The sequence below is a fragment of the Scardinius erythrophthalmus genome (assembly GCF_964197995.2).
Source record: "Scardinius erythrophthalmus genome assembly, chromosome: 4".
NCBI lineage: Eukaryota > Metazoa > Chordata > Actinopteri > Cypriniformes > Leuciscidae > Scardinius > Scardinius erythrophthalmus.
This window is the reverse complement of record NC_138224.1, coordinates 6,927,678-6,942,045: the sequence shown is the minus strand read 5'-3', so window position 1 is coordinate 6,942,045 and position 14,368 is coordinate 6,927,678. Positions and strand designations below refer to the sequence as shown.

The 14,368-nt window shown below is 38.7% G+C and overlaps 1 protein-coding gene across 1 annotated transcript in view; it reads left to right on the top strand.

Annotated features, from left to right (window-relative positions):
- ano2b (anoctamin 2b) overlaps positions 1-14,368 on the top strand; it is a 34,667-nt gene that overhangs the window by 13,024 nt on the left and 7,275 nt on the right. The window contains exons 15-21 of the mRNA XM_081364510.1: positions 6,200-6,274; positions 6,653-6,854; positions 7,572-7,683; positions 7,892-7,949; positions 8,317-8,417; positions 12,404-12,549; positions 14,169-14,321. Coding sequence (XP_081220636.1) covers positions 6,200-6,274; positions 6,653-6,854; positions 7,572-7,683; positions 7,892-7,949; positions 8,317-8,417; positions 12,404-12,549; positions 14,169-14,321 — 847 coding nt within the window. The remainder of the gene's footprint in view (positions 1-6,199; positions 6,275-6,652; positions 6,855-7,571; positions 7,684-7,891; positions 7,950-8,316; positions 8,418-12,403; positions 12,550-14,168; positions 14,322-14,368) is intronic.

The window sequence follows — 14,368 nt, the reverse complement described above, 5'->3', positions numbered from 1 at the left end:
GTTTTAATGTCTTGTTTTTCTTTCAAGGGATTTTATTTTTCCAGTGGTAAAGGTTCAGCAATAATATTATTGGTTGTTCTGGTTTCATCTTGCATCTATATTCCTTATCAAAACTTGTTTAGAACAGGAGGCACGTATGCGGCATACTTTTGGACAGATTTAGTGACCTTTGACCTAATGTGTAGCCTATTTTTTGTTTTAGGGGCCTTTGTGTCCAAGAGTCACAGATTTAAATTCGTCACTTGCATTATGGCACTTTCCCCTCATTATTATGTTTAGCTACTCTGTCCCAGATATCATGGCCTACGGTCAGTCCTGACCTAGATGTTCTGCAGAACCTTAAATTGAGACCATACATCCTAATGACTTCATTCAAAACACCCTGGACTTAGATATGTAGTGTTCTTAAAATCAAATCAGATCAGCGCAGTTTTGGTCGGCTTGTTTGGGGGATAAACAAGCAGTAGTTCAGCATATTATCCAGCACATATTCACTGTAGAGCAAATAAGCAGCAGTCACCAGGGTCCAGTTTGATGCTCATTAGTTTCTGACCACTTTCTGTAAGTGCTGTTGTGGTGGATGGGTTGGAAAAACCACTACACACAGGATTTTGTGACTGAGCGCTGATATACCACTTGGTGTTTCTCACAGCTCATTTGTTTTGCCACAAAGCCCCAAAAACCCTTGGAATAAACCATTAAATACTGGAGAGGCAGTAAGTCTTGTGGAAACCCCCCCCCCCCCCCATCACTCATTTAAGAGCGTCACATGTGCGTGCGTGTGTGCAGTTTGTGGTGACTGCGAAGAGAGCGGATGATGAAAGGTATTTAGTTCAGGGAGCAATAAGAATGTGTCTGCTTATTTTCCTTCACACACATGCTGAGTATGTTTATTATATGTTAAAGTGTGAAGTTTTCTATGAGATTAGATACTTGCTGTGCAAGTTTTTAGAGATGAGAATTAGATTCAGTGCAGTTTGCTACACAGTCTGACCAGCAGAGAGCACTAGACTCCTGTGCGTTTTTGCATATATCCAAGCGTTCTTCCAAGCCGGGCTGAACGCCAAACCTCTGAATTAAGCAAAGTCCTCACATCTCCATGGAGACACGGGACACTCGAATCCCACTCCCTCTTACGCTCGGTTGGGTTTGCTCTTATCTTCGGCTCTTTAAAAGCCTTTATCGCATAACTATGTCATCTTGGCAGCTATCTTTAGGACACATTAGTGACGTTTGTTAATAAAATGCAGCACACCATTTGTGTGGCTAATATTAGAACAAAATGTTTTCATCGCCTCCAGAAGCAAAGTAAGGGAACATTCCTCATTATCTTTGAGGAGGAGAGTTGCATTTGCTTTCTGGAAGTGTGCATCTGGCTCGGTAGGAGAAGATAAAATGATTGACCTCTAACTGAGTTGTTATTTGTGCTTTTCCAATGCAGGTGGAATTTTTTAATACATTCTGCCTTCAGTTCACTCTGGGTCCAAAGGCCTAAAACTCTCTTTGGCCAAATATTGAAAGTTTCGTAGCAAAGATATTTAGAAGATATTATGATAGAAGCGGTAGCAAGTAAACATCTGTGTATTGTGCTTCTCATTCAGATTTACCTTGTCCTAAATGGCATGTAATAAAAACCTTTATACACTGTAACAAATTACATGAATAATGTTATAAAAGATTGAACTCATTTTTTAAGTCAGTTTAATGTAATTGAAGTTGAAATGACTTAAACATCTAAGTTGATTGTACTTAAAAATTTAAGGCAGCAACTTTTTTTCTGATTGTATTAGTGTCTGATCATGATGATATTGAAGTCTGAGTAGGAAGTCTTCAACATTTAATACACAATGTTGCATAACTGAAGTGTGCTTCAAATGTCATTCGTCCTATACTTAATCAATGGCCTGGTGTGTTCCTGCACAAGCCGTTTATTAGAAAGATAATGATCTGAAGCATGTAGGTTTCTTTGCGTATAATCCTGCTCTGGTGGTCTTCTCCGATCAGAGCAGAGAGCTGGAAGGAGATGAGAGTGTATTTTAAAGGGATTTCAGATGTGTCAGATGGGGCTCACATCAGATTATTCCCTTCAGTACTCGACGCCCAAAAGACAATCTCCAGTCAAGCCGCTCTTAATGGACCTTCACCTCTTTTATCGCTCATAAAGACTATTTTCGTCAGTCCACCAGTCTGAAATATTCACTAGTAGGCTGTGCGTGTGTATTTCTAAGACAAATTCAATCCTTTCTGTAATGTTTCTGTATTGTGGAAAGCCGTATATGTGGCGGCTTACATGTTCTAGGTTGCTAGCGTGGGCGCTGGCGTGGTTCCGGTTCTTGTTCTCTCTCGTCTCTGGCTTACAGTGTGCTTGGAGGGTGGGGGTTGAGAGAAGGGGGCGTACAGTGACGTCAATGTGAACACGGCATCTCTGCAGAGCGACATATGGCGTGGAGGAAATCCCCACACTGGTGATCCTGTCACTAATTTCCCAAAGGGCTTAGTTGGGATGCTTGTGTGTAGTCCTTTTGTGAGAGAGCGTGTGGCGACCACGCGCTAACAAAACCTTGACATTGACATTTTCATGTCTGCTGGGCAGATCAATGCGGGTGATGTCAGGTTGACATGAAGTCTCATCAATGAAGAGATCATCCCGTTACAAAAGGCCACAAGTCGGAAAGTTGCTGATGTGTAGGTTTTATATACACCCTTACAAATGAAGCTTCCAAAAGGGTGTTTTTGCAGCAATGCCAAAGAAAAAACATTTGGGTTCCGCAAAGAATCTTTCAGTAGACATTTCTTAAAAGAACCACTATTTTCTTGATGTGAAGAACATTAACAATCTAAAAAATGTGTGCAATGTAAAGATTATTTTGATGTTAAAGGTTATCATAGATGCCAATAAAGAACCATTACTGAATGTTACAATGAGTTTGATTGATCACTTTTGAGCATTTCCATTTGTTTTGTGTAAATGGTAGCTGTAGATGTCACAACTTCTATGCAAAGATGAGTTTACCTGTTGTCTTTTGAATAACATTTCTGCAAAAACCTCTTGACAGCCAAAATGAAAGACAAAGAAAGTTGCATAGCATCTTGACTTAAGCTTAAGGAAGCGATATTCTCCATCCGACAGCTGTTGTACAGAGAGGTAGAGCCCAACCCACTCTACAGTCACGAGCTGTTGAATTAATCCACTGATCTATATCCAATATATAACAGACAGACAAAGGCTGCTGTCCTCCGCCCATATCACGCAAGCACATAATCACATGTGAACCATCCTCCCCACTTTTTTGAATCATCATGTGAATCATCCTCCCCAAATTTTTAATCTATCAACCTCCTTTGTCACGATGCCTTTGAGTTTCTTTCACAGGAACAATGACACTGACACTTTTCATTGGTTGCAGTTTATTCACATTTTATATGAAACCAATAAATTAAATCTCCTGAGTTTCTTAATTTCATCAGTCAATTCCAAAGGCTGAAACAACATTTAATAAAATGAAATGTGGAATTTATTTTTTTATGCATTTGGAATATGCATTTATCCAAAGTGACATATTGCTTTCAAGGTAAACATTTTTTCAGTTCATGCATTCCCTTTTTTATGTACTAAAGTTTATTTTTTACATACTGTAGTTTTATTGTGCCAAACAGTTTAACTGAGAATTTTTTGCATCCATTCATAGTTAATTAATTAATTTATTTCTTCTGCTGAAAACAAAAGAAGATATTCTGAAGGATGTCGGTAACCAAACAGTCGATGGTCACCATTAACTTCCATAGTATGGAAAAAAAAATACTTTGGAAAATAAATACTTTAAAAAAATACTTTGGAAGTCAATGGGGCCCATCAACTGTTTGGTTACCGACATTCTTCAAAATGTGTTCAGCAGAAAGAAATTCTTGTTGTGCAAGAACAACTTGAGGGCGAGTAAATGATGAAAGAGTTTCATTTTAGGGTGAACTATCCCTTTAAGTATCAAATGTGCAATTTTAATATAAAAGGTGTTAATTATTTAAAAACTATGCCACCTGTCTTCTTCCTTCCTCTCTCTTTTTGTTTTTACAGTTTTTCGTGATGTGGCTGATTACATAAATAATGAATGCCATTCCTCTGCATTCTTTTGTCAGGCGTCGTTTGTTATTGTTATTTATTGCCAAGCTTGCACGGGATCTGCGCCTGCGTAAATCCACAGAAAGATCCACAGATTTCAGCGGAATTCAAACGGCCCACATTTATACATTTTTAATGTATTTAAATTACATCCATTTTCATCCATTACATTTACATCCATTTGTGATTTTCCTTCACAAATCAGCATAGAAAATGCGAACAAATGTGTAGATCTCATGTGGGCCTACACTGTTAATAGGCTGTAAATAAAACAAAGATTATTGGAGTATATTTTACAAGAAAATACTATCAGTTATTCTACTTCAAGATTTCATGTTTAATTCATTGTGTTACCATTTCTTTGTAATTATTTGTGAAATTTACTAGCAATTTCTGAGTAAAAATCCTACACTATTTTTTTCAAATACTTACGTACTTGTGGCACCTCACAGCATATTTGTATAGAGCTAGTACAGTCATCTCTGCTTGCCCTTGTGTCAAATACAGCGATACTTCCCATGAACTTCACAAAATAGTGTGACCATACTCAGTTTCGCATTTTAAGAGGCGATCGCAGCCTGTCACCAAATAACATCATGCATCGTAATGAAGAGTAAGCAACCGGTGAGACCGCAGACCTGCAGTAATTCCTCTCATTACAGGGTGAGGGTTTGTGAGCTGAGCCTGTGGATCACAGTTGCGTGACCCACATTCATTATTCTGGAAACCCTAAAGCTGTGGCATCTCGAAGGCTGTGCCTGGTTACACTTTCCAAGTTCCTGGGTGCCAGGGTTTATTCATGCATTGTGCTAGGTGGTGCTGTTTGCCTCATAATGAGTCTAATTGCATGAGGTAGATATCTGATCTGTCTGTTGCCACTGGTATGCAAAACCCTATAAATCTCCATTTATCAACAAATAGCTAGACGGCAACATAGACACACTCCCACTGCCAAGCCAAACTGTAATTCTGCAGCATTGAATATATCCTGCACAGATATGGCAATCCTAGAATGCATGCAATGAAGTTGAAAATGTTTTATTCATTACTGAATAGTATCAGAAATAGTTCCATCTATCCCTACCCCTCCCCATAACTTATCCCTAAAATCAGAGGGAAATGATAGGTGAATAACACTGATGTTCTTGGCATAAACTTGACATAAACTGTAAACTTGTCCCTCAAATCTGATTGGTTGATTGGAATGTTGTTCCAGGATCAACAAAGTTGTATATCCAGGAACGTGTTGTACTTCTACCAGTGTTTATGTGTGCTTTGTGTTCTGGTGCCTTTTAGAAAATGTAGCCATTAGCTTGGCAGCATTATAACCTCAAATTGTTTTGGAATCAAAGAACAAATGAACGTTGAACATCAAATCAATCACTTTTGAGGTTAGACAGTAGCTACAGACGGTAAACAGAAAGAACTATTTGTGCACTTGTTACTTAGAAAAATGTTCTCAGAAGGTTTGTCAAACACTCTTTCGATTATAAAGGATATTGTTTTCATTGCATGTTTTATGATTTGAAGGACACATAAGCTGCCTCTTAACATTCCTGTGGCCGGCTAATGCTTTTCCCTCCCTTCCTCAGAACCAAAGCTGAATCCATTTTTACGCGGTTTGTAACATGTATTCCTAAGAGGAACATATAATTTGACCACTGTCGAAATTTTGACAATGAAGGAAGACTAATCTCAATGGGAACAGACCACCCTCACTCCACTGCTGCCTGTTGTTTTTGGCTTGATGAGGATTTTGATCTAAATGCAAAGCAGGCATATTCAAGTTGTTTAATTCACTGAAATAGGTCTTCCGTGTTGGCCGGATGTTTTGGAGATGTGATCTATCTCTTGAATGTACGGAATGTACAGTCCTCACTCTAGAGGAAGGCCAGGTGTTAATGGCCTTAATGTTGTCATGTTTTTACACGTGGGCAGCTGATAGGCTAGTTCTGAGTCACTCTAAAAGCAACTCAAAAGTAAAGAGGCAAAGCTCCCAGAAAAACAGAAACACACGCTTTCAAACAGTGAACAGCATGCATGCTTCCATTAGTAACCTTAAATGTCTCTCACCCTTCACAGACTGGACACGAGAAGCTAACATGGAGGGACAGACTGCCTGGATATTTCATCAACATTTCCTCCATTCTGTTCATGGTAACTCTTGAGAAAAGAATCAATTTATGGTCATTTCTATTAAAACCAAATATATTTGCACTTTAGTACATTTACAATATATTACATTGAATTGTAATTTCGAATAACACACAACAGTATAAATTATAATCGTCTACTTTACATGTTACCACATCAAAATAAGTGTACTTCTTTAAAGCAAAATCAAAAATGATTAATGTCAGCATGACATGGAAGTTGCGATAGTCTTAAAATGTACTTTAAATAAATAAATACTGAATAAATAAGCTTTCCATTTCCTCATAAGGGAAGTATTAGCCTTCCTGTCTGGTGCAATGGTTTCTTACTTGCCCATATTTTATTTATCATCCACTGTTTCTTGTTCCTCTCTGGCTGTAGTTTGGAGTGACGTGCTCTGCCGTGTTCAGTGTCATCATTTACCGCATCACCATCTCCGCCCTCATGGCAATGAGCCCAGACCCAGATGTCAAGTCCAATGTCCGAGTGACTGTCACGGCCACCGCCGTCATCATCAACCTGGTGGTCATCCTCATTCTAGACGAGATCTACGGCATGGTGGCTGCCTGGCTCACAGAACTGGGTGAGATTTGACCACCCATATTACAGCCTCTGTATTGTTGATGTGCATCACTTTTGGTCAACTTATCTCTTTTTTTGGATGTCCCTCTTCCCCTATTCGCTCACCCACATGGCATGAATCTTTGATTTGAGCCACTCCAGGAACGTTGGACAAACTTTTCTTGTCAGTTAGCCATCACCGAGATTTCCTTCAGAGACGTTTTAATAAATGAGAGTCTTCGGGGATATGTAGGGAAGGAAGGAAAAGGAGAAAGCATGTGTTATCATCTCGTGAATAAGACATAGATTTGCCCGTACTTCTTAGATTTTTTACTCTTAAAGTCCACATGCAGTCTGTCTCACCCTAATGCTTTAACCTACTTCCAAACCCATTAATTCATGCTTGAATATGTTTGACCAGACTTACTGGAATTTGGGCTCTTTCTCAAGCCTATTAATGAAATATGGTGAATTTATTGCCAAAACCAATGTGGCACGGCCTGTAATCTGTTGTGGCAGATGAAGATTTAGGGAACACCAGAAAACATGTAATCCCCTCCCAAACTCAACCATATGGTCTTCTGAAGAGCTCAATTTCTCAACCTTCAACCTACTGTTGATAAAGAGAATGATGTTGGGAGAAATTTCCAAGCCACCCCTTTTTATTATGCTTGTCACAATACGTTTATCCAGACCATATTTGTCTAAATCCCAAATAATTGATTTAATATGTCTGCAGAGATCCCTAAAACAGAGACCAACTTTGAGGAGCGTCTGATTCTGAAGGCTTTCCTCCTGAAGTTCATGAATGCCTATGCACCCATCTTCTATGTGGCCTTCTTCAAAGGAAGGTAGGTGGACAAATTCAACCCCCAAAAACTGTTAACCGTATGAGAAAGAGAAAAGGACACAAACATGCACATATTTAGCTTCTGGTAAATGTGAAGTCTGAATGCAGCACAAACATCTGGCTTCAAATAAGACAGGCATGTGACCCTCGGCACTTCCTTTCTTGGGGTGAGATATATCCTGTGACCCTTATTCATGGGTTTTTTACAGGTTTGCAGGCCGCCCCGGTGACTACGTTTATGTCTTCAATGACTACCGTATGGAAGAGGTGAGTACAGTTTTGCTTTAGTTGCATCCTTGATTAGCACTACCACACCATGTTCAATGTTAGGGCTGCACAATTAATCGAAATAAAACATAAATCATGACACGGCAAAGGTTGCAATTTATCTCCAAATATGCTCCAACCATCTTCTCTTGTAATGAGAAACACTTCTAAACCGTTGTCAAAAAAAGTGGTTTAAGGTTTAAAGCTCAGTGGTTTAAGGTTTAAAGCTCAGTGGTTTAAGGTTTCAAAATGACGCAAGAAAGACGGCCATAAATAGTAGTATTGTCATTTAAAGTTGTGCTGTAAAATAAAATAATAATAATAATAATTGTGCAAGTCTATTCAACATTTTACCTTTTCTTCCCAGTGTGCTCCTGGTGGCTGTCTAATTGAACTCTGCATCCAGCTCAGTATCATCATGTTGGGGAAGCAGCTTATTCAAAATAACATCTTTGAGATCGGCATTCCGTAAGTTCCCGCTCCTCTCAGTGGATCTCATAAAACATGCTCTACCACTAAACAAAATAGCTTTTCTATCTGGAAACTTTAGAAAGATCATTCCTTCAGATAAACAGTAAATACTGCTCCTGCCGAAATGGTTTATAGCTACAGCAAATCCTGAGATTGTAAGGTGATCTTCTCTCAAACTGCCTACTCCAATTCCTGCATGACTTTCTGTCTTATTTTGCTGTTTTTTTGCTTTCTTTAATTCCTTTTACTCTCTCTTGGCACACAGGCAAACCTTGTAGCATGCCTGTCCTTGTACTCTATTAAACTGGATTCCTGTCTCATTTCACATGTTTGCACAAGTGCCGCACCACGTCATTAATGAACAAGATAAAATGCAAATCGGCGTGACTGATATTTGGTTATTGTATGGAGTAAAGTCTGTTCTTGCAGAGAATGTAAACATGGAGAGACGAATCATCACAGGTACATTGAGTGTGTGGTATGCATGCAGTAATACTTGTGCATATGGAACGATTGCAAAAATCTGGGACGAGATTTCCCCTGGGTGGCTGAAAGGACCTCTGAGTCGTGGACTTCCATTCTGTGGAAATCCCTTTTTAACCTATTTATCCTCGTCCTTCACAAGTACACCAGCTACAACTTATTCTCTATGTTTATTTTTTCTCTATATGCATTTCATTTCCACACAGATCTCTTTGATGTGTGCAATTCTGAAACATACAGTTTGTTGCGAGTTATCTGATAAACATGAGCACTTTTTATTTATGAGTTCTTTATCTCTACCTCTATCTCTATTGTCATGCATTTTGGTCAATTTAAATGAACTCAATCAACTCACTCCCATGGCCGAGCTGGCCAGAAACACTCAAGGCACCTGCCTTTTGTTCCTTGCGGCATGCAACCCAAAACGTCTTCTTTATGAACTACAACAGCAACTCAACGTGAGTTGATTGACAGCTGAGTAGCGAGAATTCAAATCAGCTCTGTCTTTCCTCTTTTTTGTCTTGTTTGCCCTCACGCTAGTTGTAAACCATGTGTGAACATGTATAAAGTCTGCGCCTACAAGTCATTGGCATGTTCCACAAAATTGCAGTTGACCTTTCTATCTTCCTATTTCACCTCTGAGGTTGTTCAGAGTGGTTAAGTTAATTTAAGAATGCAAATCAAAAAAGCAATATGGCCCATGAGGGGAGAACAATGTCAAACCCATTCTCCCGTGCAGTTCTATAAATACTCGCCTTGAATTTCTTTTTTCGGGGGGAACGCACAGAAGTGGTCTTTGGTGGAAACGTACCATGGTGGAGGCCAGGACAACTCGAGATCCCTGACCTACTTAATAGATCTAATCTCCCCACAGACCAATGCCATCCCACAATATTATAATGATGTGCATGCTAAAAACAGAGCCTTGTTTGAAAGGGTGCTTTAGGTCTGTTTTAGTTGACCTGTCGTTTTCCACCAGTAGGGGTTTGCGTGTCATTCTAGCACATTCCCAAATGCAAATTCATTCCAACAGCTAGTAAACGAGAGCTTTATCACGGATGGAGGAAAGCACTTATGATACAAAGGCGAGCATTAAAAAGTAATGTGCTGGAAAAAGCTGTCGTTTTGGAGACTAAATAATGCAGCAGATGCATTTGGAGGGTTTTATTGGGAGTGTTAATAAGCTATAGACGGATGGACCACACGGACCATTTCGTCCACTATATTTGGCCAGTCCAACGTGAGCTGTCATGCACTCGCACTTGCTCTCCTGATGAGGACTCTCCAAACACGACGGCTTGAACACAGAGCGATGCCTGTGCACGTCATGTCTGTTTTAATGACTTAAAAATGGGGTCAAAGTATGTTGTGGTTGTGATTGCATGCCATGTTTGCTGGCGTGCTTTTAGGGTGAAATATATCCTGTTACATTGAGCTTTTGAATTTTACAACTTGGGTCATTATATCAATTTACCTTGTTTTCAAAACCCACTTATATAAGCAACCTTCTCTTTGCTGAAATCCTAAACTGTTTAATGAGAAGTTTATGAGAGGTTTGTCTTTAAATGTGGAATAGCTCCAAACACTTTGGGAGTTATTTAGAGTCACCACCAACTGATCCTGATTTAGGTCCTGTGATCTCCACTGGCTCTTTTAGGTACTTTCAGGTGTTTTTGAGTTGTAACAGACACATGTAGGACCTACAGTCATGCTGTTTGTGTTCTTGGTTTTTAGCATTGAATTGAGAGATTTAATGTGCTAGAACTTTCTGTATGGCTTGACTAATTTCCTGTAGAGATTTTTGCTTTTATTCTTTTCCATGTAACCAAGCTGGAATAGACAGCCTTGTGTCTTTGTGGTTTGAAGGAAAATACAAAACAAGTGAACAGATGTGTACAATAATGAGATTACCAGAAAGTTATTTTGAGTATGTGTGAATCAAATGAACTGGTCTGTCTCCTGTATGCCCCTGGTTTCATGATTAAATGGTTTATTAACCAATTAATCATGAAACATCTGGCCAAGTTCATTCTCATGCCAGATCACTGAACTGATTCACTCAAAGGAATAGAGAGCAACAGTCGGGTTCTTGAAGTAAAAACCCCATTCATTTTCTCCATAGGGAAACTGACTTTTAACTTATAACCTTTAAAGACAGACCTACTGTGAGCTACAGTGTTGTTAATTGATGGCATTTACTTCTGTTCAAACCATCATCCTGCATTATTCCAACTTATTTTTAAAATAATTGTTTAACTGTGGAATTTGTGGTGACAAACTACATTAGCCATGATGCTCTACAGAAAATTACACCAATCAGAGAGTAGTCACCATCATTCACTCACTTTGAATGATGTACCCGAGTCAATCTCACAACGCTCTCAAAAATACTTAAATATTTGTATATATATATTGCTTTTATATATACAATCAACATTTTAAAATGAGTAGTTCTATGTTTCTCCATCATTTTTAATTTGATTGTGCTGTTTGCAATGCATCATGGGATTGTAGTTCTTTCTTTCACTAAAGCCGTTAAGTACACAGTCTTGTACCTTTGTATTTTTGTCTGATTTTCAAATTTGCTTCAAATCAAAGTTTGTAATGTTATGATTCACCTTGAAGTTGGTTGGGTTGGTCCATGGCTTATAAGGCTTTAACAGATACTTTTTAAACATCCCTATGGTAGAAATTAATACAAAAAATACCTCCAGACGCAATGCCGCTGAAAAAGTGGGCAGGCACTGTTGCACTCTATTTAAATTAAGTTAAAGCTCAGAAGCCACAAGGAAGTTTAATATGATGTTATAAGAACAGTTTTCTAAAAATGAATTAGTGATGTTTGCCCGTTCTAAGGTGTTCTGTGTTGTTTATATATATACAGTTCATATCACACAAATATATATGTTTTCTGTGTGATATTACATATGAAGTGTTCAGATGCAAAAGCCTCTAAGTGCCATCTGAAATTTTCTTCTAGAATGATCATTTTTATAAAGCTTGTATATTTAAGTTAAGTAATTTCACTTAAATGACAATTAATAGGTAATTTGCTTTGCCATTTAAGTGAAATTATTGAACTTAAATATACGAGCTTGATAAAAATGATCATTCTAGAACAAAATTTCAGATGGCACTTAGAGGCTTTTGCATCTGAACTCTTCATATATATATATATATATATATATATATAGCCAAAAATAATACCTCCTCAAGTTAGTTTGTAGCACAAGAAAAGTGCAGTCATTTTGGTTTTGGAAAAAAAACATCCAGCTCTATTTATGAGCAATAATAGTAGTTCCGTAAAAATAAACAAAGCACACATCATGTTGATGAGCCATGTGTTTGCATAAAATTCATATGCAGTTCTTAGAAACAAACCTGACACTTGACTCACTATCAAATCTGGGACATGTTGGCTGCAAGGTCAAGTTTATAGCAACGGTTTGTGTGTTTACATTCTGTCTCTCTCTCTTTCTCCCTCTCATATCCCGCTTTAGAAAGCTGAAGAAGCTGTGCCGCACGCTCAAGGATAAGGAGCGGGACCCCAAGGAGATTGTGGAGCAGCCGGGTCGCCGCCAACAATGGCATCTGGACTATGACCTGGAGCCTTTTGACGGACTCACACCTGAATACATGGAGATGAGTGAGTGAAACTCAACTGTGTGTAAAAGCGAAAGTAGAGCGTCCTCAGAGTGAAGTGCTGTGAAAAAACATCTGGTTACTCTAACTTGTCCCCTTCGGCGGGAAAAGCAGGATTTGTTGTCAGAGGAATGCTTTGGTCTTTGGATTTGACACGCCCCAGAGTTACAAGAAAGATGCTAAAACTCAGTTATTAGAGTTTCTTAACGGTTTAAAGGGTAACAACTATGAATGAGCTTGTGAATTAGACCAACTGCCCCTGCATTTGTTTTACATCTGTGTTTACAACCGGGAAAGGGCCTACATTCGCTAGCATGTGGCTTGCAGTGATACACAACTGAGTGTTTATGTAAGTTGCTGTGACGGCGTCTGCAAAAGATCTGAATGCCTAGTAAACAGCAAAGTTAAACATATGCAAACCAATCCAAACTTGAATACTATTATTCATTCTGCATTTACACAACCTAGTTATGCAGAGAACGTAAGACGACGACGGATGTTTCCTAACACATTTGCAAAAAATAGTTTTCTTTCAACAAGTTTTTGTTTTCTTTTTCTCTATATAAAATTTAATGCAGGTACACAACACTATCTTCTGTGATAATCTGCGGAGTTTATTATGGTTCCCTATCATGATTTATCATGATTTGATTGAGTGGTTTGAAGTGGGACGGTTTAGTCCCTGGAGTGCCTGCGAGTTGCATAACAGTCTTTCGGTGACATATGCGTGAGAAAACCTGCACCTTAGTCTTGTCTCAAAAATGCACGGATGCTTTAATCCACTGCCAAGTAAAACTTTGTTTTTCATTCAAGGAACACTCTATGAATCAAAGAAACGATTGGGGAGAAATTGAAGATGAACTTATGACCCTCAGTAATAACACTGGTGGGAGATCAACACCTACACACTGTAAAAGATATTCTCAGTGAGAGCGGGAGAATGAGACCCAGTCATATGGATGTTTATGTAGGATACCCTCCAGCCTGATCTCTCTCAAACCATTGTTTGGTTGCTGCACAGAAAAAAACCCATGTGTCAATCAAGCCAAAGAAGGAAATGCCGATTCCCACAAGGCTTATGTTCCATGTGTTGTTGATTGACAAATAATCAGCTTGGTGTTTGACACCCATTCTGGTAATGTTAGAAGTTAGAACGATAGTTTGTTTCTAGAACAATCATGGTGTTCAGTTTTCCTATTTTCATAATTATTTGAGCTATTTGTGAACATATTGTATAAGGATATTTGGTAAGACTTTAAGAGTTTAGGGTCCAATTCTCACTATTAACTAGCTAATTATCATGCATATTACTAGGATATTGGCTGTTTATTAGTGCTTAAAAAGCACATGTAAATGTCTTATTCTGCATGACCATCCTGTCCAATACCAATAAGCTTAACGACTACCTTACTAACTATTAATAAGCATTAATTAGGGGTTTATTGAGGCAAAAGTCTTAGTTAATAGTGAGAATTCGACAGTTGTATAATTTCAAAATCTTAATGTCTGGTAACAGATAGCAGTCATGAGAATTGCTCTCTAACGCACATCAATCAAACTCCAGTTTGTAATCCAAATGTCTCCGCATGTAATCTCCATGTTTGTTTGTTTTCCATTCTGCAGTCATTCAGTTTGGATTTGTGTCGCTCTTTGTGGCCTCATTCCCGCTGGCTCCGCTTTTCGCCCTCTTAAACAATATCATCGAGATCCGGCTCGACGCCAAGAAGTTCGTCACTGAGCTTCGCAGGCCAGATGCCGTGAGGGCCAAAGATATTGGTGAAAATCTCATATCAATATTTACACCACAACAATTCACTTGCATT